The sequence below is a fragment of the Orbicella franksi genome, chromosome 5 (assembly GCF_964199315.1).
Source record: "Orbicella franksi chromosome 5, jaOrbFran1.1, whole genome shotgun sequence".
Lineage (NCBI taxonomy): Eukaryota > Metazoa > Cnidaria > Anthozoa > Scleractinia > Merulinidae > Orbicella > Orbicella franksi.
This window is the reverse complement of record NC_138149.1, coordinates 15,018,540-15,045,045: the sequence shown is the minus strand read 5'-3', so window position 1 is coordinate 15,045,045 and position 26,506 is coordinate 15,018,540. Positions and strand designations below refer to the sequence as shown.

At 41.0% G+C, this 26,506-nt stretch overlaps 1 protein-coding gene and 2 pseudogenes across 2 annotated transcripts in view; 1 reads left to right on the top strand and 2 right to left on the bottom strand.

Moving 5' to 3' along the window:
• The window catches only part of LOC145486348 (uncharacterized), a 35,856-nt pseudogene extending 29,976 nt beyond the window's left edge, over nt 1-5,880 (bottom strand). The window contains exon 1 of the transcript XR_014049269.1: nt 5,678-5,880. The product of XR_014049269.1 is annotated as an uncharacterized LOC145486348 (transcript). The remainder of the gene's footprint in view (nt 1-5,677) is intronic.
• On the top strand, nt 2,162-3,118 carry LOC145486367 (protein CFDP2-like). The gene has a single exon (XM_081465013.1). It carries the CDS (start codon nt 2,162-2,164, stop codon nt 3,116-3,118), a length of 957 nt encoding a protein of 318 aa, XP_081321139.1.
• Nucleotides 5,881-9,576: 3,696 nt separating the features above from the next.
• LOC145487434 (uncharacterized) lies at nt 9,577-14,278 on the bottom strand (annotated as a pseudogene).
• Nucleotides 14,279-26,506: the final 12,228 nt, after the last annotated feature.

The following is a 26,506-nucleotide window of genomic DNA, read 5'->3' as shown; positions in this document are numbered from 1 at the left end:
AATTTTGACGTGACGCAACATCAAAGCATATAAGTTTAAAAATTTGATAAAAATTCAGGTTTAAATTTCATGCTAATCTGACAATGTTAAATAACTGCTTAAAGATGATATTTTAGTACTATGGGTAAGCTTTTCCAGTCACGCTTATTAATTTGGCTTGCTAGCGCTCACGAAAAGTGTAATTTTGGGGTCAAGTTTTTCTTTTTTGGGGGCAAAATCCGTAAGGCTGTCTCCACAAGAAAATAAAAATGCAAACAACCTCAAAGGTACAGTTTTGAAATAAGTTAGTGAAAACCTTCCTGACAAAGTTTCAGAAAATCGAATTTTTCTATCCTTCATAGGTATAGGTGATCGTTAGAGCAAGCTGCTCTTAAACAAAGTTGCAGGATTAGTATTTTTGTAGAAAGAAAGGGTTGAGAGATTTGTGACATTCTACAGACAGCCTTGCCATTCGCATTGTCCAATAAGGTTAATTTGTTCCCTGCTGTTGTACAAATAGTGTTCTCTAATTTATAAATTATTTCAATCTGTTGTTTAAATGATCGCCTTGTAACCCCTGTCCAGTTTGGTGCATGTAGGATATTGATATATTGTTTATCCATTTTGCTGTAAATTATCTCAATTGATGTGTCAATCAAAACATATCTTGGATATGCTGGACTCTTCTGACAAATATACCTATGCCTCATAACCTTTGAGTGCATTTTTTTTGGTTGTGTAGTGCAGACAAAATACATGTACATAATATAACTTACTCTTAGCTTACTTATAATTCTTGGTATAATTTAAATAGTGACTGCCGCCAGTTGATATTATAAAGCTAATCTGCATCAGAAACACTTGAGTATGAACAAAATCTGTCAAAATTGACTAACCAAAGGGTATACCAGATCCTGTTATACTGAAATGACCTTTTGTTAAGATAGCTTACAGGTGTTCTTTGGTTTTCTCTCATGGTCTTCTACCCCCTTTTTACCCTCTGTTTTTCGCACTGTAACCCAATTAACTGAATGCCTGAAAGAGGCTAAAATTATGATGTCATTAGATATGTAAGTCTAAATATGAGCCAGGTGGCTTATCAGGCTGGAGCTTATCCCAGTTTGTGTAGCATGAAGTGACTGGGAGTATTTCTACTCCCCCCTAGATGGGATGCTAGTCCATTGCAGGATTACCCCCAGCATTAAATTTGCCAGTACCCATTTACCCAAAGTAAAGTGTCTTGCTCAAGAACACAACACAATGTCCCCAGCCAGAGCTCAAACCCGGAACACCCATGCAGGAGTCGAGTGCACCAACCATGAGGCCACCGCACCTCCCACCATTAGATATGTGATCACCATAACAAAATATTTTAAGGGACTTAAGGACACTAAATTTGTATTGATGTTAACTTTTGATCTTCCCAGGGCTTCTCAGGCCATAAATATTGCTTCTATAGAAAAAAAGTTTAAACTTCACAGCTGGTCTTACAAACGAATAAGCAAGATGATTCTGAAATTTTCTCTTTTACATGTGATCATGTGTTGGATATTAGCAGGTACACAAAACTAAAAGAACCAGGCAGACTTGCACTGAATAAAACATTCCAAGTTTCCCTTGAAAGGAGATATCCCAAGAGAGTATTTGATATGCAGCCAAAGTCACCATAGAAACAAAAACCAAAATACACACATGGTGACAAGTGATTTTTATTCATAAATCATGTATTAAAATAGACATAGGTACCATCTAAAGAAACAAAAATTCTCCCCCCCTCCTGCCTCGAATATTAATCTAGTTATTGTTGGCAATCCACTAAGGTTTCGTGAAAGAGGACTTGGGCAAGACATGTTTATTTCAAGGCGAGTGAATAACTAAAATGAATACTCTATTTCTTATTGAAGAATGCAGTAAAACTATGAAATAAAAAGAACTAAACGTATATTATCACAGAAATGAATTTCAATGGTAAACTGGTTGGCTTGTAGGAAATATGTGACCGTGAACGGGAAAACATACCTTAACGCTTATCCGTTAAACGGTTGCTAACGAACAGATAGCTAACAGATAGTTAACAGCCTTCACAATAGGTCACCACCTTACCGCCGTGGGATGGTTTGTGTGTCTCAGTGACCCCTAGAGCTATGTCGGCTGGAGTCTTGTACTCCTGGTAGGGTCACCCATGCCAAACAGGTCGAAGGGTAGAGGCCAGACAAGGTGTGACCTCCCTGGTCCCCTAGGTTGGGGGTTGGGCTGGGGGTTGATAACCCACTCCCGTAAAAACAAGTTTATTACAGAAACGGAAGACATTCAAATTGCTACCAACATCGGTGAAACGACGAGGGCTCACAGTAGCAGAATGACGCATTTGGGTCAAAGCCGAAAGGAAACCCAAAAGCCGACAGCTTCGATCGTGAATCCGAAGCTCGAAACCAGGATTGGAAATTGGAATGTTAGAACAATGTTTGAGACTGGAAAAGCTGGCCAAGTAGCACAAGAGATGGAAAGATATAGGTTGGACATTCTGGGTATCAGCGAATGCAGGTGGAGAGGAAGCGGAAAATTAAAACTAAACACAGGGCAGGTACTAATTTACAGCGGTGACGAAGAGATTCATCAAGGAGCTGTGGCAATTATGATGTCCCAGCAAGCGGCTAAATGCCTTATGGAGTGGACACCTGAAAGTAGTAGGATCATCAGGGCAAGGTTCTATTCAAAGTATAGGAAACTGACACTGATACATGTATACTCCCCAACCAATGATGTCTGCGTGGAGAGCAAAGATGAATTCTACGAGCAGCTAGAAAGTACAATGCAAAAATGCAGCAGAAATGACATTCTGATTATCACTGGAGACCTTAATGCTAAAGTAGGGAAAGGAACAAATGAGGAAAGAGAAGTATTGGGACACCACGGAAGAGGAGTCAGGAATGAAAATGGTGAAAGGCTGTGTGAGTTCTGTGAGATGAATGGGTTAGTTATTACAGGAACTATTTTCCCTCATAAGGAGATTCATAAAGCAACATGGACATCACCAAATGGCAAAACTAAAAACCAGATAGACCACACAATGATAGCTAAGGAATACAGATCATCAGTTATGGACACTAGTTCGACGAGGCGCAGATGTGGGAAGTGACCATTACCTAGTGGAGACTAGGCTTAAGCTGAAGTTAAAGAGAAGTCCAAGGGAAAAGGAAGGTCGAACAAGATTTGACATGCAAAAGCTGACAGATGAAGAAATACGCAACAAATACAACATTGAGGTCAGAAACAGATTCCTGGCCCTAGAGGGATTGGAAGAAGAAGAAAATGCGGATCAAACGAACAACAGAATGGAGAATATCTATGTTGCAACTGCCAAAATGGTACTAGGGACAGCCAAGAGGGCAAGCAAACCCTGGTTATGCGGAGGAACGTGGAAGAAAGTAGAAGAAAGGAGACAACTTAAACTGAAGCTCGAAAGTACACGTTCAGAAAGAGTCAAACAAAGAATAAGGGAGCAGTATAAAGGAAAGGACCAGGAAGTGAAAAGGAGTGCACGTGAAGACAAGAGGCGCTGGTTGAATGAGATGGCAGGAAACGCTGAGAGAGCGGCAGAAAATGGAAGAACTGAAGATTTACATCAAATATTGAAGACCTTGACGGGTGAGATGAGAAGAGCGAGTACATCACTAAACGATAAAAACGGAAGACCGACAAATGAGGGGAGCAGAAGACTGAAGATCTGGGAAGAACACTTTGACGCAGTACTCAACAAAGACCCACCTGAAAGGCCCATTCAGCCCCGTGAAATGGAAAGAAGGCAAAATGACAGAGAATTTGATATTGGGCCATTTTGACCAACCGAAGTGAAAAGTGCTATAAGAGCAACGAAAAATGGAAAGGCAGCTGGACTCGATAACGTAGTAGCTAAACTTCTAAAAACAGATTTAGATGAGAGAATGCAGGAACTAACAAAACTGTTTAACAAGGTGAAAGAAGAGGGCGTAGCACCAAAAAGTTGGAATAGAGGATTGATAGTAAAGTTAGCCAAGAAGGGTGACCTACGCGAATGTACAAATTGGAGAGGTATTACACTGTTACCAGTCATCAGTAAGATCTTTGGAAGAGTGTTGATAAGTAGAATCAAAAAAGGTGTCAACAACATCCTGAGGAAGGAACAAGCAGGTTTTCGAGAGAACAGAAGTACCACTGATCAGATCTTTGCTCTCAGGAATATACTTGAACAAGTCAATGAATGGAACGCAATTCTGTACACCCATTTCATAGACTTTGAGAAAGCGTTCAATTCTGTACATAGAGAAAGTTTGTGGAACATCATGTCAATGTACGGAATCCTAGAAGAGCTTATCGAATTGGTGAAGGCGATGTACAGCAACTTTGAGTGTGCAGTTCTAGATGAGGGTGAAACAACAGAATGGTTTCAAGTCCAGTCAGGAGTAAAGCAAGGTTGTGTCATGTCTGGTTTCCTATTTCTACTTGCAATTGACTGGGTCATGAGCAGAACTACGGAAGGTAGAAGAACTGGTATACGGTGGAAGTTCACCTCGATCTTAGAAGACTTAGACTTTGCAGACGACATCGCTTTGTTGTCGTCTAGGTACATCGACATAAGAGATAAGACCAACAGACTAGCCGATGAAGCTGCAAGAGTCGGTCTTAAGATCAATGCAAAGAAGTCAAAAGTCATGCAGGTGAATGCCAAAAAAGACCAAGAAATAGAGATTAATGGTGAACAGGTAGAAGAGGTGGAAGAGTTTGTGTACTTAGGCGCACTGCTGGACAAAGAAGGTGGAACAACCAAGGACATACAGCATAGGCTGAGTAAAGCTAGACAGGCTTTTTATAGGATGCAAAGAATATGGGGCACCAGTGAGATTGGCAGAAAGACGAAGGTACAATTGTTTAAAACAATTGAAAGGCAGCGTGCAAGAACGTCCCCTAGATTTTTCGGCCATTTTTGAAAGTGCTTAAAACTAGCTGAATTTTGGCATGTGGGCTTCGTTTCACCTGAGAAACATTGCTCTGACGTTTTTTCGCTGGATTGCTTTTCGTTCTCGAGAAATAACGTATGCAAAAAAGGCACACAGGTTGGAAAAACCGAGTGGTTTATTGCATACCCAATATCTCGAGAACGAAGCAAACTTTAGCGCGAAAACTACGGGACATTGCTTAACATACCTGAACGAAACTGCATGCGAAATTTGGAGCGTTTTCGACAAAGTTCACCTTTGATTAAAATACCTGACGCCCTTTTCCTGCCGAGTCCTTCAAATAAACGAAGCCAGGCCTTTGTTATGATAAACAGAGCCGATCCTTTGTTATAATAGCCAAGCCAAGCCTTTGTTATAAGTCAAAGTCTCGCCTCGGTTTATTATAACAAAGGATCGGCCCGCCACGACCGCAAGGACTTTGATTTTACTTAGAAACCAGCAAAATATCAATTTCACGCAGCTTATATAAGCTCAAATTTCTTGATTTCAGGTCAAAAGTGCTTAAAATGTTGACTCATGTTAACGCGCAGCGGCAAGGATGTTGATTTCTCTTAGAAAGAAGCAAAATGTCAATTTTACGCAACGTAAAAGCTCAAGAATGTCGATTTTAGGTCAAAAAAGGTTTAAATGTTGATTTCATGTTAACCCGTGACGGTAGGGATGTTGATTTCACTTAGAATACAGCACAGTGTTAATTTTACGCAGCGTATAAACTCAAAAATGTTGATTTCAGGTCTAAATAGGTAAAAATGCTGATTTCACGTTAACGCGTAACGGCAAGGATGTTGATTTCACTTAGAAAACAGCAAAATGTTAATTTCACGCAACGTATAAGCTCAAAAATGTTAATTTCAGGTCTAAATAGGTAAAAATGCTGATTTTACGTTAATGCGTGACGGCAAGGATGTTGATTTCACTTAGAAAACAGCAAAATGTTGATTTCACGCAATTTATAAACTAAAAATTGTTAATTTCATGTCTAAACAGATAAAAATGTTGATTTCACGTAACGCGTGACGGAAAGGATGTTGATTTCACTTAGAAAACAGAAATGTTGATTTCACGCTGCGTATAAGCTCGAAAATGTTGATTTCAGGTCTAAATAGGTAAAAATGCTGATTTCACGTTAATGCGTGACGGCAAGGATGTTGATTTCACTTAGAAAACAGCAAAATGATTTCACGCAACTTATAAACTAAAAATTGTTAATTTCAGATCTAAACAGGTAAAAATGTTGATTTCACGTAACGCGTGACGGAAAGGATGTTGATTTCACTTAGAAAACAGCAAAATGTTGATTTCACGCTGCATATAAGCTCAAAAATGTTGATTTCAGGTCTAAATAGGTAAAAATGCTGATTTCACGTTAACGCGTAACGGCAAGGATGTTGATTTCACTTAGAAAACAGCAAAATGTCGATTTCACGCAACTTATAAACTAAAAATTGTTAATTTCAGGTCTAAACAGGTAAAAATGTTGATTTTACTTAACGCGTGACGGAAAGGATGTTGATTTCACTTAGAAAACAGCAAAATGTTAATTTCACGCAACATATAAGTTCAAAAATGTTGATTTCAGGTTTAAATAGGTAAAATATGGCAGCCGGAAAATAGTGTTAACATCTGGAACTTACTTTGGTTATCTGGGACAATGATTATCTGCACTGAACAAATAAACATCAAATAAGCACTTTTCTAAATACAGCAACGTCTTAAATGGCTAAAAATCACAAGATAAATACATATTTTTCGACAAACGTGATCGTAGCTTTGTCACGCACCGCCTAACAGATTAACAAATTAACCAGTCTGCGCAACGTACGGGTCTCCATACATCTGCATGTCCGCTGATCCCAGAAGTTCAAAACACTACAAATCATGCCGATATGAAATAAAATCAACGCAACCTGGATCACAGATCTATGTTACAATGGATCGCTGCTTGTTGGCCATTATTACCTTTAAATGAAAAAAGCCGAAACAATCTAGTTACCAGTTCGAGAAACGCAAGCAGAACGTGATCGCAATGCATGCCGGGAAGGGTCTTTACACCTCGTGCGCGGGAAAACATGGTGGTTGATACAAGAGAAATTTTATAAGTCAAAAACCAGTTTTCGCTTTCCAAACTTTGACACTTGCAACGCTTGGCAAATGGGCCACAACTCACAAGATGGTATTTTTCTTGGGCAAGAACTGCTCTTGGACTTTGCTGCCTGGCTCGATCTGACTTCGAACACCGATAACACGATTACGGTATATCAGCTACCTTCGAAGTTTCAGAACACATTTTGATTCTTTAAAACGTGCTGATGACTTACGGGTTTATCGAGGCTTTATGATGCCTCTCAACCACCAGGCAGGCACACAAGGTACTTTAACACTATGCTTAAGATATTAGTTGACAGAGTTCTAATGCGGCACATCTCTTTTTCGTTCGATGGTATTTCGTTTGCCGCTCGATCGATTCACGTGTTGTGTTTACGTCACAATAACCGATGTAAACAATCTGTTCCCAGATTTCCACGCTATATACTATTTTCCTTTGACTTTAAGACAGCAAAGACTCAGTGGAATACACTATAAACAGTCTGCCTGTTTGCTGTTCAACAAAATGTTTCTTTTGTTTTTTGTTCAACAAAAGATCTCCAAAAGATGCCGCTTGGAAAACAGCTTTTTGCATACGTTATTTCTCGAGAACGAAGAGCGCCCCAGCCAAAAAAAATCCAGAGCAATGTTTCTGAGGTACAACGAAGCCTAAATGCCAAAATTCAGCTATTTTTGAACACTTTCAAAATGGCCAAAAAATCTAGGGGACGTTCTTGCATGCGGCCTTTCAATTGTTAGGTCAGTTTTGATGTATGGCTGTGATGCTGGGAAACTTATGAAAACAGAAGCAAAGAAGCTGGACGGTTTCCAATACAAGTGCATGAAGAGGATTTTAAGAATAAGGTGGCCTCAGACCATCTCCCACCAACAAATTCAGGAGAACACAGGAGTGAACAGAATAAGTGATGAAATCAGACGTAGAAGATGGAATTGGATTGGACATATAATGAGGAAAAACAAAGAGGAACATTGCATCACAGCTCTGGAATGGAGGCCAGAAGGGAAAAGAAGGCCTGGTCGACCCAAAACAACATGGAGGAGAATGGTTGAAGATAAAAGGAAAACAGCTGGGTGGCAGTCATGGGCGAATGTTAGAAACTTCGCAGCAAACCGTAGTGGTTGGAAAGAGAATGTCAAAGCCTTATGTGCCTTTTGGCATAAAGAGATATAGGATAGGATCGGACAACATTCTAACGTTTTGTCCTAATGTTCTAACGGTTATCTAATTGTGCCTAATGGATGATCAAAGTGTTCTAACGCTCTCACCTAACGTTCTAATGGCTAACTAAGTATGCCTAACGGATGAAGAACACGTTCTAACAGTTGCACAATTTGTTCTAACGGATGACTGAAGCCGTTTAACGGTTGTCTAACGGCCTACATCTAGGGACATTTAACGGTTGTCTAACGGTTTACATCTAAGGACTTTTAACGAACGAACAGCATAGCTTTCAGTCCAATGTTATAAACACATAACCGTGCCAATCCATTATGTCTTACACTTGCGGTTTCTTAAAAAAACGAATCACAAAGTCCCTATTTCATCAGTCGTCGATGGGACAAACATTTAAAAAATTATTTCCACGGTGAGCATTGAAAGCAAAACTCAGTGATATAACTATCACTTCCTCATCGAGACAGACAAACTCAGAATTCGAGTCCTTTATTATCGTGTGGGACGTGAAACGTCGCTAAACCCACGTGTAAACAAGTCGAGCAGGGTGAAGATTTTTTATTGTTTTACTCAAATGGATTTGTTGCTTGTACTTGTTTTTACACAATGACTTTGTCTAGAGTTTTTTTAAAAGTAACTTTTCTCCAGCTGTGGATTCGCAAAAGATTACACTTTCTTGACAGAGCATGCGAAAAGCGATACCTTGTGAAATCACAAAGCTAGTGTCGAAGTGACGGGCATTTTGTTGGCACTGGTTTCATCAGATAAAGTTGTTTGTGTCACATACATGTAGTTAAATTGGTTTCTTCTGATTCAGAGTCAGACAACGGTCTATCATAATATTTATCAAACTTTCCGCTGGAATATGACCGTTTCTCACATCTTGGAAGATGTAAACAACTTTATGCAAATTTTTGAACCCACACTTTGTGACATTGACACACGAGCACAAGTTCTTGACACGTGATCAGTGTTTACTACGCAGAACATCTTTACTCATCCCATGGCCATTTTCGTTGAGTTTTCTCCGTGTTTGGTTCGTTCGTTCATGGCATTTGTAAGGTATTTTTAACTTTTGTTTGTTCACGACTTACAGTAACAAATTACAAGTTCTCAAAACAACTGGACTTTGCCGAATAAATAAAACAATTGATATAATGACGATCGTTGTTATGATTTTACTTGTTGTTTCTGTTTTCGAAAGTGGCAAACGTGTTTTGTTTTGGATCGTGTTAATAATTATAGTGTGAAGGCTTTATTGAACTTCATTTGAGTTGTATTTATCAATCATCAGGGCATCAAAAAATAATAATCGCCAAACTTCTCGTCAAAAGACAGCTATCTCTCATGATTGTTTTGAACTAAATGGAAGCCAAGAGCTGCTCTCGTTTCACACTGTGTTAGGCTATGTACCATGTGCTACTTCAATGCGTGTCATGCCATTCTAACGGAATCGTTACCCGTTTAACGTATGCTAGTTTATTCTAACGGATCCTAAAAGCTTCTCTAGCCGTGCTAACCGATACAGAGTTTTTGCTAACGCTTATGCTGTCCCATCTAACGGTCTGATGCTAACAGCTAACGGATACATGTCTCTTGCTAACGGTTGCAATCTCCGTTCTAACGGCCTGATGCTAATGTCTAACAGTTGGGCTAACGCCCTAAAGTTTTTAAGAAAACTTTCTAACGTATGACTAATGGATGCTTAACGCTTTTGCCTGTCTAATGGATAAGCATTAAGGTACGTTTTCCTGTTCATGGTCACATTAATGTAACTGTTCCTTTCAAAATAATCTAATTGTGACTTGCTGTTTGGTTATCACGCAAATTACTAATTAAAACAAACAATGCCCCAAGTTGGCGTTAATGGGGGAGCACTGCCTTGCGTTAGGTAAGCCTGTGCGACTTCCGGAGATTGCGTGAAACAAGAACCTCACTTATCTCCCCACCACTACGAGCTGACTGCAAGACAGCACGTGCTGGATTGGACAAGAGTACTGGTAGCGGGCGATTTTCTTAGGCAATGTAGCCAAGACGCTTGGGGGAAGTTGCTGCGCAGACTTAACCGCACCACACAGGAGTGACCCAAGTTTATTAGAATAAGAAATAGCAAACCAACCTCTTCTCCAAAGGGAGGGAGGGAAAATTTTTAACAATAGTATAGCAAGTGCTAACTGCGCTGTACAACAGAACACCAAAGTGAACTCTGAACAGTTTGTTTGAGCTTTTATAGCTAGACGCTTGTCGGCTGGGAAGGCCAGTAGAAAGAGCTGTACTACCGGACAGCTTAGCATTACACGTGTATACTCTTAGCCATGAATAGTGCTTTAATATTTTTGGCCAATGCTATCGATCGTTATAATGTGCTAGAGGTAACAAAGCCATGTTTGAGCTAGAATACAATGTATCTCAGAGTCTGCTTGGCCTTGGGAGCTTGCCTACACAATAGCTTAATTGAAAACAACGCCGCCATGAAAGGCTTACTGATTACGAGCGTCATGTTCCATTAACTATATTTTACTGACGTGACAGTAAAATTGCATTTAATGTAACTGTTCCTTCCAAAATAATCTAATCGTGACTTGTTGTTTGGTTATCACGCAAATTACTAATTAAAACAAACAATGCCCCAAGTTGGCGTTAATGGGGGAGCACTGCCTTGCGTTAGGTAAGCCTGTGCGACTTCCGGAGATTGTGTGAAACAAGAACCTCACTTATCTCCCCAGCACTACGAGCTGACTGCAAGACAGCACGTGCTGGATCGGACAAGAGTATTGGTAGCGGGTGATATTCATAGGCAACGTAGCCAAGACGCTTGGGGGAAGTCGCTGTGCAGACTTAACCGCCACCAATGCATGCGAGGCAATGCATCCCCCCAAGCAAATATGAAAAACAAAACAAAAGAGTTAGATCAGTGAGAAATCCCCCAAAACATTAGCCATCCTGGGGGCGACCGACTCTAATGTAGATTGAGGAGTTCTAATATAAAGCTGGTAGCAATCCGAGGACCAGCGACCTAGAACTTTAATAAGCCAGTCCGGCAAGCAAGCGGTGGCTGCGACTGACGCCGCACCTATGCGAAAGCTATGGCCTTTAAGACACTGATAAGGGAGGCCGGCAACTCTAGAACTGTCCTTAAGGAGGTTGGACACCACACCCCGGGTAAGATAGCGACCTGACTGGAAGTAAAACAATGGCCCCTGTTTTGGCCTAGCTAGAAGAAAGTACTTTTGCATGGCCGCAACCGCACAAAGGGCTGACGAGGTACCGGCTATGGTGAGGAACTGCCCTTGCCTAGATATGTCAGTTTTGGACGACTTGAGATGTACCGTCATACGCTGCGGGCTTGCCAGGTTGGGATGAAAGGCTATGCAATCAGTACAAAGATCAAAGTGTTGGTTAAATTGACGAACCCCTGCGTATGTAAACTTGCTGCAACGGAGAAAGGCGAAAAACGCCAAATTAAAAGTGGCCCATATCATAGAAAAATCTCGCGGACTGAGCCATGACCGCAAGACGGGACAAATAGCTAAAAGGACCCGAGGAGTTACTGGTTGGCGACGGATGCGCTGGTCTCCCTGGTAGTGAAGAATGCCACACAGGACTTTCTGGAGAAGGAGCTTACCCTTAAGGGGGTCGTTAGACCCTGCCGTAATGTGAAGATTACGAACGGCCGCTAGGTAGAGTTTAATAGTGCTATGACGCACTGTTCTAGCTAGATAGGATGCAAAATAAACCAGTGTCCCTTCAGAGGCAGGTAATACGTCCCCGTCTGGGCCTAGGAGGTGATTCATCAGGCAAAATTCTAGGAAGCGCTTTTCCCCACAGCTGTAAGCTCGATTTGTGTTCTGGCAAGACCCCAGGTGGCATACATTAGGACTTCCTCCCTCAAAGGGTCATTAGTGAAGGCGGGATGATACAAGGACTCTGGTCGGCGTTTGGAGCGAGGGCGCAGGAGAGTGCATCAGCGATCTTATTTGAAACCCCAGGGACATGACGAGCCCGGACTACAAAGTTGTGCTGCATAGAAAGGAGCACGAGCTGCCTGACCAAGTCCATGATGCGTGGTACTTTGGAATGCCCAGAATTTATAATAGACACGACCGATATATTGTCACACCAGAATTGAAGGCGTTTCCCGGCAAGAGAGGGTTGCCACATGGTGCAAGCGACAACGATGGGAAAGAGTTCTTGCCATTTGATACTTATTCCCCATTTTTGGTTCAAGAGCATGTGGGGAGGCCAGCGACCCTGAAACTACCTTCCCTGGAAATAGCCACCAAAGCCTATAGAGCCTGCAGCATCGGTGTAGAGCTCTAGATTCTGAGCTGGGGTATGGGAAGACTCTAGAAAAAAGGAACGCCCGTTCCAATTTAAGAGAAAAACTTTCCACATTTCTAGATCCTTAAAGAACTCCTTATTAAGCCGTATGTGGTGAAAGCGGCTTGGGACCCCCCTGGTCAAATTAATTGCCCGCTGAAGGAAGGTTCTCCTGGGCACAACCACCTTGCATGCAAACTGAAGAGTCCCAATGAGTGATTGTAACTCGACCAGGCGTACTGAGCGACGTATTTTGAAAGAATTCAACAGTTCATTAATCCTGGAGAGTTTATCCTCTGGTAAGCGGGCCTCCATGCGGATGCTGTCTAAAACAATTCCCATGAACTCAATCTCCTGAGAGGAGCCTATTGTCTTGGATGCTACGACAGGGGCCTTGAGGGACATGAACACCCGTAGCAGAGTGCTAAAGCTTGATAAACATGCCAATTTAGACCGTTCGGCAATGAAGAAGTCGTCTAGGATGTGAATAACATGCTGGAGGCCATAGTTACTTTTAAGTATCCATTCAAGCCTGTCCGACAGCTGATTGAAAAGGAACGGGGCGCTTCGAAGCCCAAAGGGTAAGTACATGTCTACATAGTATTGGGATTGCCAGTGGATACCCAGCAAGCTCCAGTCCTCCGGATAAATTGGTATCAGGCGGAAGGCTGATTTAAGATCAGTCTTGGCCATGAAGGCTCCCCTTCCCAGGGACTGTAGAATATGGATGGCATCGTCGACCTGGACATAACTAAGGGAATAGGGGTCCTTTGGAATGTAATCGTTAATGCTATCGCCCTGGGGGTAGGAGAGGTGGTAGATAGTGTGCCAGTCAGTTGAATGTTTTTTGGGAACCATGCCCACCGGGTGACACTGAAACTTGGGCAGGGGCGGGGAGTGGTAGGGACCCACTACCCTCCCAAGAGCTACTTCCTTTTGCAGATTCAAGGAAACTACATCCGGGTGCTGTACTGCCAAAATAAGGTTAGGGGAGACCCGGTCTGAACGTGGCCCGGAGTAACCAATGCGAGCGCCCTCCTTAAGCGTACTTAGCAAATTAAAAACAAAATTACGATCAGGATGATTAGTTAACTCTAATTCTAAGTGAGAAATGACAATAGGGGAGGATACTAGTGGCTTCCGCTGGCTCCATTGCTGCTCTACTTTACTTCTTGCTACGCTCGCTGGGCTTCGTGGTCTTGCTAGTGGGGCTGGACTGTTGCCTGGTGCAGTCTGGGGCGATGTGGTCACTGGAGTAGCAGCAGCGACACACGTGCGGGTAGCTGCAGTTGTGGCGCCGGCAACCGGAGGACTTGTTGAAGTCGAAGCACACGGTTTGGGAACGACGCGGTTTTCTGTTGAGTTCAGCAGAAGGACAGACATCCTCAGCGTGATAAGGGCTGGAGCAAATGTTGCAGTGGGGCTTAGCCAGGCCCGCGAAAGTCACCGTCCAGAGTTCGAGGTCGACCTTATCCCAGCTTAGGGATAAGTCGTACGCTGCACGGCGACGGAATTGCTGGTCGTACCATAGCCAGGCCAAGCCCTTAAATTTGGCGACCGCTCTGCTAATAATTTGCTGATATTTAATCAGCTCGAGTGCCCTACGTGGGTAGGCGGTGACGAGGACGATCATGTACACCATGAACGCGTCGAGCCACTTTTGAAAGGTATCGACAACTGGTTTTTTCCTTCTAACCATGGTGACGGGTCGTCCAAGCGGAGCTGGATTTCAGGGATCTGGGATTGATATTGATTGTCTGGCAAAAGAAAGGCAAAGTCAATGTACTCACCCCTGAGTATCTTGTCCTCCAAGCTTTTATCTACTGGCCTCGAGAGACCCAGAGGAGAAGCCATGCCAGGAGTGAATGGGCTTGGAGTTGTTGCGGGCGGTGTACGGAATGTGGAGAATGCAGAGTGTACCGATTGTGTCACGATCGCTTCGATCGCTGAACGCTGGACGGGACTGAGGCCGGTGTCCTGTTGGGAACTTGGTACAATTGGGATGTCCGGCTCGGGATCGGACTCCAACATCTCCTCGATTGAGGACAAGGAGGCTCTGTCCGACAGGGCGCTGTGTTCCTGCTCGTGCTCGAGGCTTGATGGCACATTTCGCCTGCATAGAAGGTTTACGGCTTTGTCAGATGGTTGCGACTCGATGGCGGTCCTTTTCGCTGAGCACCCACACCAAGCTTTGGGCTGAGACAGACATTTTTGTGGCTTTCGCTGTGGTGCAGCCGTGTTACCCTGCATAGCCCGCTTGAGACGGCTAAGTAGGTGTCCTTTAGAGCCCGTGATTGGAAGATTGAGGGCTTGTAAACGGAGTTTGAGGACTTTGCTGGAAAGCTTTGAGAGATCCTCTCCTGGGTTTGTGTTCAAAGCACGGCATGAGCGGTGAGCCATAAAAAAGAAATTTTTAACAATAGTATAGCAAGTGCTAACTGCGCTGTACAACAGAACACCAAAGTGAACTCTGAACAGTTTGTTTGAGCTTTTATAGCTAGACGCTTGTCTGCTGGGAAGGCCAGTAGAAAGAGCTGTACTACCGGACAGCTTAGCATTACACGTGTATACTCTTAGCCGTGAATAGTGCTTTAATATTTTTGGCCAATGCTATTGATCGTTATAATATGCTAGAGGTAACAAAGCCATAATGTTTGAGCTAGAATACAATGTATCTCAGAGTCTGCTTGGCCTTGGGAGCTTGCCTACACAATAGCTTAATTGAAAACAACGCCGCCATGAAAGGCTTACTGATTACGAGCGTCACGTTCCATTAACTATATTTTACTGACGTGACAGTAAAATTGCATTATACGGAAAACAATTCTTTATCAGCAGTGGCTTGTGTTGTTTTGCAATGACAGTAAGTCTAATTTAACTCCCATTTAACTCCCATTTAACCCCATTTTGCTCTCAGAAAAAAAAAAGGATGCAAAGAATTTTAAACTTGTTTCGCATAACTAACGCAATTCGGTTTAATAAAGAGTTTGAAATAAATTCTAGCAGTTGAAAAACAAATACTTACGATGTAACCTTTCAGTTTGGTCCACTAGATCTGGTTCATTTTTAATTGAAACATATAGTCGGGGATCTGAAAGAGTGATAACAAGATATCAACTCTTCAACTTCTTGTTTGACTGGAGAATAATGAATATGCAATTTCTTAAATATAAAACGCAAAATAAAGATATTCAAAAAATCACAATAATTTCTGTAAAAGTAGAAGTAATAATAATAGTTACCTTAAAAAAGACTCATGTAAGTTGCTTATATTTATAGAAAAGAAACATCGAATTCACAAACTAGTTAAATAAGTTACTGCTTGGAGATTTTTTTGACGTTTTTGCTAATTTGACACAAAAGATCATAATTTAGTCGCAAAAGTCTGCTAATATGTACAAATCCTTGATTTAACTGATTTTGTACTACATAATTTCTGCAACTTAACATTTGAGCACTGTATGGTACAAAATTTAATAGGAAGCACTTACCCATTTTGATCTTCCAAACGTAGCTAGAACAAAGTGAGACCACAGCTTAGCCCTTTTGGGAGGAGTTTTGTATGAATTTTGATTGGCTGTTCATGGTAGATCCAATCTGATTGGTGTGACATACATACATCTCTCACTCACTTGCTCACTCACTCACTCACCCATTGACCCGTCCATAACATACCTGACGCGCCAACTAAGAGGTATTTTTTTACAAAAAATATCTCAAAAACAACGAACCTGGAGGTGGAGGGATCTGAACATTGTTGGGAGAATTCAATAATTTAATAATAAAGTTTTTTGGGCACATTAGATTCAAATTGTCAAAACCTTTATCATTACTATTTTCCCATATTGTGCTAGGTTGATATCAGTAAATAAGGAATTTGTGAAAGACATGAATAAAATTATCTTTGATTTTATATGGAAGGGGAAGGATAAAGTCAAACGTTCTGCTCTTATCAGTGACATTGAAGACGGTGGACTTAAAGCTCCACATTTAGATTCTATAATAGAAACTCAGAGAGTTCTTTGTTGCAAGAAATTGGCAAGCGATCAACCGAGCAACTGGAAAAAATCCTTCTGCAATATCTTGAACCTGTTGGGGGTAAATTTATCTTACGTTGTGATTTTGATTTGAAGAAATTGCCTGTAAAGCATCCAGCATTTTACGAAAAATGCTTAAAAAGTTTTGCAAAAATCTCCACAGCAAAACACAGCAGTTTACAGGGTGAAAATAGACAAGATCTTTCAAAAGCTATTTTGTGGAACAATAAATTTATTTGTATTGGAGGCAAATCTGTGCATTTTAGAAATGTCACAGAAAAAGGAATTCTTAGAATGGGGGATCTAATCTCCACTAACAATGAGTTTATTTTCAAAAGTAATTACAAGTTGAGAGAACTAAACATCTCACCGTGAAATACTGTTATCGATGCCCTACCAGCTGAGTGGTGCGAATCATTAACCACGTCTGTTTCTATAGTCAGCGACGAGCCTTTCAATTTGCATAATGAAATTAAGTTTTAATGGAAAAATGTTTTAACTTAAGCAGTGGTTTCAAAGACTGTCTATAATGAACTTCGGGCTGAAAGCAAAATTTTCCAAATTTTCATTCAGACATGAAATTGCTAACACTAGCATTATGCATTTTTCCTTTTTCAGGTGTTGAAAGTTTTTTCTTTTTCATCGTTCGTTTTTTCTGTAGTTCAGGTAGTTGCAAGCTTGTAATTTTTATTTTTAAATTTTAAAATGAATTTGCTTTTAAATTAATTCATTTCATTTTATTTTTAGTGTCTCTCCGGGCTGTCATTGTACACTGCCAGAAAGACCACAACACAATGGATTAGAGGATATTTTCAAGTGAAGAGAAAACACATCTCTAAATATAATACACCTGAAATTATAACATCAATAAAAAGTGGTAAAAATAATATTGTCTCACCCATTTTGAGGTTGTCAGCTTGATGCATGGCTTTGCAACCTGTACATTGCCAAGCATGAATAGATACCATCCTAAATGGATTAATTTTTGTGAAAAGATAAGCCTTTCCTTTGACTTCTCCGTTTGATCCGGGGTAGGTAGGTAGGTAGGTAAGACTTTATTTTACGAGGGTAACATTTGACAGTATTAAAACTGATAACCTAATGGCCCTCAAAAATTAAAATTTTAGAAAAAGAAAGAAATAGTACAATCGTAACAATATTAAAAATAATTAAAATAAAATAATTAAGCCTACATACATCGTAAAATATTTATAAAATGTGATTATTTATAAATTTTAAAAAAAAATTTACAGGAATAGTTTGCTAAGAATTTGGTTATCTAAAATTATTTTAAAAAGGGAGCGCTTAAAATTTGTTACACTGGTACTCTGTTTGATGTCCACACTTAATTTGTTCCATTCTTTTGTGGCTCGCACAGTAAACGCTCGACCCCCTTCAGTAATTCTCTTAAATTGCGGGCACATTAAGTTTATGTTACAAAAACGGGTTGATCTATTATGAGTATCAGAGTTTCTGATAAGTAAATCATTTATATATTCTGGGGTATTGCCATTCAGCCTTTTGTAGGTTAGAGCGCATCGATTTATGTATGATTCAGCATAAAAGGTGGTAGCGCAAGGTTCCCAGCAGCGAGCCACAGTCCCACTTCCCTTCTTTGGGGGCAAATTCTAGCAGCCAACCCTCTTGATGTGGCACTCCAATAAGAGTTATGGCATTGAGGCGATCTATAAGAGATATGGTTTCCTTTGGTATTTCGTACAGCAAAGCTTTATTGGAAATAAGCTTTATGGTTGCTTTTCTTGATGCACTGGAATAATCTGTTGCAGGGCAAGGTGCCGAAGGATCAGACTGACTGCTGGGCCCTGCCACTGCACTAGAGTCAGATGGTTCCTGTACAGACTGATTGTGAGGTAGCTCCAAGAACACCTTTTGTGTTACCTTGTTGTTCAACAACAGGAAATGAAGATGAAGACAAACACCTTTTTGTTTTCCTTTTTGCATCTTGCAACGCATGCCTTGCAGTCTTTACTTGCACACAAAAGGTTGTGTCCTCTTTCTGTGCATGGCAGTAACCAATAGTGTTAGTTGCTGTTGGAGAACCATATACTACAAATCTGTCCTCGCAAATGGTGATAACGGCAGGAGAAGCTGTGTTTAGACTTTCAACAACCTTTTTTATTTCTGTTTGTACAATTTCACCGGCCTTGTAGTTGCCAATGTCAAAGTCTGTCGGTGTCCAAATGTCCAAGGGTTTTGAAATGGAGCCACTTTTCACAAGGTCAGCATGCTAACAAGGAAAAATTTCTGCCCTTTCAACTGACACAAAGGCTGCCCTATTCTTTAAACAGTCAGGATGCAAACAGATCCAATTTAATCCCTCTCTAACAGTCAGGCAGTGATCATTTCTAGAGCTTGTTTTTGTTGAAAATACGTTTGTTATAACTTTCACAGCATCTGGAATTGGTATTGTCTTTACCTTGTTGGCCGTGGACGGAACGTACTTCCCACCAACGTACTTCCCACCACATTGGGAAAACTCTGGTTTGTACTTGTTTGTGTACTCATGCTGGCAGGATGAGCAAATTACCTTCCCTCCTTTGGACATTATTTAAATACAGCAAGAATAGCCAAGTGCAGAGAAATGCCCTATTTGGAATAGCGATAATCATTGCAAAGGTTAATTTAGCACTGCTGGCTTGCCTAAGCCAGCTTTCATGACCCAAAAGCAATGGTTATGGTACTGTCAAAGAGAGACAAATTGGAAAAGTAACCCTTTATGTACCAAACGATCGCACCACGATCGCAATGCCAAAAAGGTACTAACCTATATTGCCTTCACACGATTTTCTGACATGTCTGTGCAAGTTAGAAAATTGAAGTATTTTTTATGCAAAATGGCAAATGCAGTGTTTACTGAAGTAAAAGTTTTGTCTCAATGTTTGGGCCTTGCATTTCTTTCAACTGATAATAGGCCTTTACATGGTTTCTGGTGCCATCTTACTTGAGGAGCAAACTGGGCAATAATTTTTGTGCATGTATTGAAAGTCTTTTTGTGCAGCGAGTATATTTAAATTTTATTTCTAGTGTCACTTATTGCTCCTGCAAAGTTTCGGCCAAGAGGCCAAAACCTGAGGAGGCACTCTAGGATTCCCTACACACAAGGAATTTCAAACAAGTAAGAAATGCGTTGATAGTGTGCAAAGCGTTCCCAATTTGATGAAACTAGACACGCACAGTGGTCTTGGGTAATATTTTATTTGGATTGCTTATTTGTATTGAGTAATCTTACATGGCATAGAGCTCATGTGGTGGCTGGGTGACTTTGCAGGGATGTAAATGTAAATGTTTTGGAGCAGTTTCGTTGAGAACAAAAAGCTTGACTAATTTGCATATGTGGTGACTGTAAGGTGATACTTCTCCTTTCATCTTGATAAAAAATCTCCACTTCTCTTCTGCTTTCGAGATGTGTTTGCTTGTATATCAAGACAAATGGTTTGTTTCAGCATCAAATTGGAACAGCAGAGTAGTTTTATGGCAGGCCATCACGCTCAAAAGTAGATATCATGATATCTGCTTGATATCATGATGTTTTGATCATGATATCCCAATATCTTGACACCTGATAAGAGATATCTTGACGTCATGATATCTCTTTGGTGATATCACGACATCATGATATCATACATGATAAGATCTCGTTTCTATTCATTTTTCAAGTTCTTTTGTAACCCATTCCCTAACCTGTCTCCTTATCCTTGTTATTTTAAATGTCTGAAGTGTAAAATAGTTTGTCTTTGAATTTATCCAGGAGCCTGTTCAATGATTTTTTCTGCCATATTTTTGGAACAATTAACCTTATTTTTTTTCTGTTTGCTACTCTATGCTCACAAGAAATGCCTTGCCCTAAACTTTTTCACTGGTTAATTTTGGTAATTACTGTACTATTAAGTGGGCATACCTACGGAGCTCCCGCTACTCGTTTCCACGAAAGAGCACAACCTAGTAGTTTGGATAGCTTTTTTGGAAGAGCTCCTAGCTTGGTGTACAATGTATAGCAACTGCTAGACATGGCTGAAAACCAAGATGTTGTGGAGTATTGTGTCACCTGACTGGAAAATCTTTTGTCGAACTGTGTAAACCTCTTTGAGGTCATTGACAGAGGATTATACAACCGTCTCATCAATGTAGTACATATGTTTTTTTTATTGCATTCATATGCAGTGAGCCAAGTGGAAGAGAGCCGTGCAAACTCAGCATACAATGCTTCCATTCATTGCTCTAATATTGGTAGACCACGATATGCCGTCATGTTCGCCCAGTTGTCATATCTTGTTGGGGAGAATTTCAACACTCGTAGGATTGCAAACTGCCTGGGCGTGAGTGTCTCTACTGTCCGTTGAAGGTTGTGTGACAATGGGATTGACTTAGACCAGACTTATTCTCAAATTTCTGATGTTGACTTGGATCAGCTTATTTGAAATATTCAATTGCATTTTCCACGAATAGGCTGTCGATGGTTTAAGAATTCAACACTTTAGAGCGTGACTAGCAACGAAAAGGTTTGATTCAGCTGGAGCAGCAATTTATTGGTCTAAAGTACATGTTAGAAGGTGGTGGTGCAGAAGCATTATGGCACATCGATACACACCATGCCCTAGTGCGTTGGCACTTAGCTATAGCTGGAGGGATTGCCGGTTTCTCGCGATTAATAACGTATTTACAGGGCTTTGACAATAACTGCACCAGCACAGTTGTGCGGTGCTTTTACCAAAGTACAGGACAGTATGGCCTTCCATCTCTAGTCAGATCTGATAGAGGTGGGGAGAATTATCTTGACTCCGTTTTAATGAGTTAAGTCCGTGGTTGTTACAGAGGAAGTCTGATAGCTGGTTGATTGGTACACAATCGCAGAATTAGAAGACTGGAGGGACGTGTTTTGGTTTTTTATCTCAATCTTTTATTTCTTGTTTTATTTCACAGAGGAACTAGGCGTTCTGGATCAAGCTGATGAACTTCATCTTTTTTGTTTACATTTTGTTTTTATACCCAGGTTAAACAGTCTTCTTAGGCATTGGGCTGAGGCTTATAACAGACACCCGCTGGCAAGGGAGCACAATAGTACCCTGCAGAACTCCCTTTATGCCACACCGGGAGGGGTATTTGATAGGGACCTTGTAGAAGGTTTATGAGATCAGTATGGTATTGACTGGGAAGGACCTTGTCCTGATCACAAGGCAGACGAGCACAGGGTGAACATGCCACAAATTGACCTTGATTTATCTCCAAACATTTTGCAGGAACTTCAAGAATTAATAGACCTAGCTCATTCAGAGCTATCCGGCTTGGAGATTATTCTACCTACTTTGTTTACGCTGGTTACAAGATGCAAGAAACAGACTATATTAATCGTCACTGTACTTGTTACTATAATTTTTGCCCAAAGCAAACTGGAAAGGTGATCTTATCTTTAATTATTTAGTTATTCGTGAGCCATTAATGCATGTTTTCATTAGAAAGGCTCCCACAGACAAATGTCGATGCATATCTAGTTTTTGATTAAACTCTCGTTTATTTCATTAATTATGCATAATTAATGAAATATTTCATAACATAAACAGAACATATTCGGGTTGCATGATTGGTGAAACAATAAGAACGACTGAAAGAGAACAATTTAATGAAACAAAACTAACTCTAAATCTCATTCAATAATCTCCGGGCCACCAGTGCTCTTCTTCTTCTTCTCCTGCTGCTGCTCCTCCTCCTCCCTCTTCTCCACTTTGTATTCTCCATGAAGCCATCTTAAGGTAGCTGGGATGTTTCTGAATGTTTTTGTTTTCATATATTTGACGAAAATGGAGTCAGTCATTTTGTCTAATGTTAAAAGAGTAACAAATAAAAATCTTCAAAAAACTAATTACAGCACTGATGTCAGACTTTACATGAAGACTATTCAAAATCATATCCGCCCCAGAGTTCAGTAAGAGGTATTCTGTACTCACAGTGGGTTACATGTTGCTGAAGCCAAAGTGTTCATAATGGCTAGCTGCAGTAAAGAAGATGGTAATGCTGATGATGTTAAGCTATTGGCCGGGCAGTAGACTGCTGGATGGAACTTTGATCATGTGGGGAGAATGGAGCTGGCTGTACCTGGATTTGGCCATTGGATAGCGAGACATTGTCGTCTGGTAGTATCACCAACGCTCCACCGCCAATAGCATGTTTTAATTCTCGATAATTGGAGAATGTAGTCTGCCTCATTCAGTGACCCTTTGTTCTTGTAAAGAATAAATATTGAGAGGGATTTTCACACAAACAGGGTAAATGGCATGCCATATGCCTTAGAAATTCTCTGATGGAATGAAAATTTGTTGGACACTGGATTGTTCCTGCTGCATCAGCACCTCTCGCATAGCCATATCCAGAGCCAGAGTTTGTCATCACAATTAACTGTGCCTGATGTGGCACAGATCGCATACTGGGTGGCAAATAGATGACAGCAATGCGCTGAATTTGTTCAGCTTGTGTAGCAGTTCTCTGGTTTCTGTTCAACGGTCTCCTGGAGTGGTTTAGGTTTATCTAAGCACATTGACCACTATAAAAACAAACATTTAACATTTAACCCTTGTATAACAAGATCAGGTGCTGTCTGTGCTGGCATTAGTTGTTTATTTTTTTTTTAAATTTATTTTTACAAAAACACTATTCCAGTGATACACCCCCCCCAGACTTAAACCCCCCGGATTTAAACACTCCTTCTTTTGTTTGTTATTATTATTCACTTTGTGTACCTCACTGGCCGGTTCTTCCCATTATGAGTAAGCTAAATACAATGGCCTCAATGCTTTGTAATGCATTGCGTACTTGCCTCCTGTGTTTGCTGTTCTCAAGAACAGAGAGCATATTCTTTATACTGCTGTATACTGGTTTCATAAGCTTACTTTGAGCATTTTTTCAGCGTATTTTTTGTACCACTTATACCCACGTAGGGCCCTGATTTAAGGCCCCCGATATAAGCAATACTTATCTTTTTCATGTTGTAATTTTGATGGTGTGAGGTGCGGTGGCCTCATGGTTAGTGTGCTCATCTCCGGATCGAGCGGTCCGGGTTCGAGCCCTGGCCGGGGACATTGTGTCGTGTTCTTGGGCAAGACATTTTACTCTCACAGTGCCTCTCTCCACCCAGGTGTATAAATGGGTACCGGCAAACTTAATGCTGGGGGTAACCCTGCGATGGACTAGCATCCCATCCAGCAGGGAGTAGAAATACTCCTAGTCGCTTCATGCTACAGAAACCGGGATAAGCTCCAGCCTGATGGGCCACTTAGCTCGCATGCAGACTTAACCTTACCTTACCTATGTTGTTATGTAGCACATTTGACCGGGCTAATACGATTTAGCTCCTGAAATGTGTTGGAGTGGGGAGTGGGTACATAACTTTATGCTCAGACCTGTGTATGCAGAATTTCTCCAGTCACGCAAGTTTGACTGGTAAGTAATGCTATACCATCGCAAACATACTTTTGGTCATTTAAAGATAGATTGCTCCTAGCAAACAGACAACACTCGGTCAATTAAATAGTAAAAACTGACTGAAAAATATACTCCATAGTTGTGCAGTGAAATAATGTCAGTTTAAATTAGCTACCTGCGAGGCATGTGCAGTCCGTGCACAGGGTACACAGGACAGCTGTTGACCTTGGCTTTATATAAATATAGTATACCAAAAAATATAAATATAGTATACGACATAAAGGTTGTGTAATTGTCCAAAATATTCTCTAGTGATATATCCTCACTGCATACTTATTACCACATCGCAGTAGACTAAGTTATGGGAGGAGTTTTAATAGTCTGTTAGCAAATAGTTTGTAGGTTATTAATTATACTAAATGTGCCCAATTAGTAGAGTTTTTTTCCCCATCAGCTAGATATAAAGATACGTTAATAAAGTTTATGCATGTATGTATGTATGTATGAGTCTGTGACTACTAAGGCAGCTGAAGTATGCAGCGAGAAACAAGGCTGACAGTGTCAACCAGCTCCAGGGGAGGAGGGTGGGGCAACAAAACCTTCCTCCAGCAGAACGCCAGCAAAATTACAATAATCACTGAAGGCAAAACCTGGTAATTTAAACAAAGAGACCGCAAAGCATTATCCCACCCTGGGGCATAAAAGCATGGTGCAATTTGAGGGATCAAATCAACTTCTGTGATGTGCTAATTATGTATGCAGTGAGAATAGTGATGTATCCTTACTGCATACTTATTACCACATCGTGGTAGACTAAGTTATGGGAGGAGTCTGCTCCTATCCTTGAAACCACACTACAGCTCCACCGCTACCCCTGAAAAATGCCCAGAAATATACAAAATCAGACAAGAACATACGAAATATGACTTTAATTCCACCTCTCCTCCCATTACTGAGAAATCTCCACATTCTTAGATGCATAATATTATAAATGGACAACCCTAACAGAAAGACGAGAGCTGATAAGAGAGCTAATTGTAACGATAACAAACTGAAATAAATGTCATTCATTTATACAAGCAAACGGGAGATTAGAGTCCTAATCAAGTTGACTGCCCTTCAAAATTGAGAGAGATGCAGTCATGTGTGACATATGGGAGTAATGTTCAGCCATTTCCCCACTCTACCACCGTATGTACTGTGTAATATCCTGTTGAGAACAACCCAACAATCTCAAAACATTAAACAAAAACACCCAGATATCCACTGTGCCAGATATCCCCGAAGTCGGTTAATTATGGTTGAGCTGAAAAATTAAAAGGTTATGGAACTAACATCCCTAGTACAGTCAGGCGCCCTAGAGAAACATGTGGAGCTAAGCAGAGCGTAAGTGAATCACACGCAGAAAAGGTAACAAGTTATCCAGTTAACTGGAAATTGAAGGGAACGAAAGGGGGGCCCTTGCATCAGGTTTTAGTGAGGGTAAATTGTAGCAGGTAGCCCTAATGATCCTCTAATGTGAAAACCTGGCTAGCCAATAGCCGACCCAATTCTGACCCCCTATTATGGCCCATTAATAAATGAATGACAAAAAGCACAGCCTCTCGAACGAAAACATGCTTACTTCCAGTAAAAAAGCAAAATACTTTCTGAAACTTAACAAAAAACGATGGCACTGCTTGCAATGGAGAAACAGCCAGGCCTGCATGCTTGCTGAGCGTGACCAAGGAGCCTGAGCTCATAATGATGGACCTGAGCTAGCTGAGCACTTAAATCTATATTACGAATGGCCAAACGACAGGGACACTTGTAAATCACTCCAGAGAATGCTGGGCCATGAACCATTGTTTGCCCTAATTTATTTTTATGAATGACGAATTTGATAACATCATCTGCAGTACGAGACGATATAGTCTAGCTCTCAGGCGGGGTAACCGACGCAAGAAGTGTGGAAAATGGCTGCTCTAGACCCAACTTCTGAAGCTGATGAAGTGTGCAGCCAAAAGAAAACTCTAGTTTTGGAAGCGTACTTCGCCGTTAATAATAAACAGGATCTCGTCCTTAGGGCAGAGCAGGTATTACAGGCACGATGGTCACTAGACATATCTGCAAAAATTTGCTTCACATCATTGGGATAGAGACTCGAACCGCAGTGACAGGGGGTTTCCAAGGTCGCACAACCTTGAAAGAGAACATATCAAATGTGGAAAACTTGGAACACTGTAGGTTACGTGCTGACCAAACAAATGCAGAGTGAGAAGGGAGAGTCAACATGATTTTGTCGCCTTTCCTGCGGAGCAAAGAACGATCAACTGCTACAGAACCAAGAGGAGCCCACCAAAAATTCCTTAGACGCAAGCCCGGAACTACCTAAGTAAGGGCCTCACGGGAATTCTGATCCCCACAATATCTCAAGAGTGGCTTGACTAAAACAAAGGGCAGTTAACCATAAATGTTAT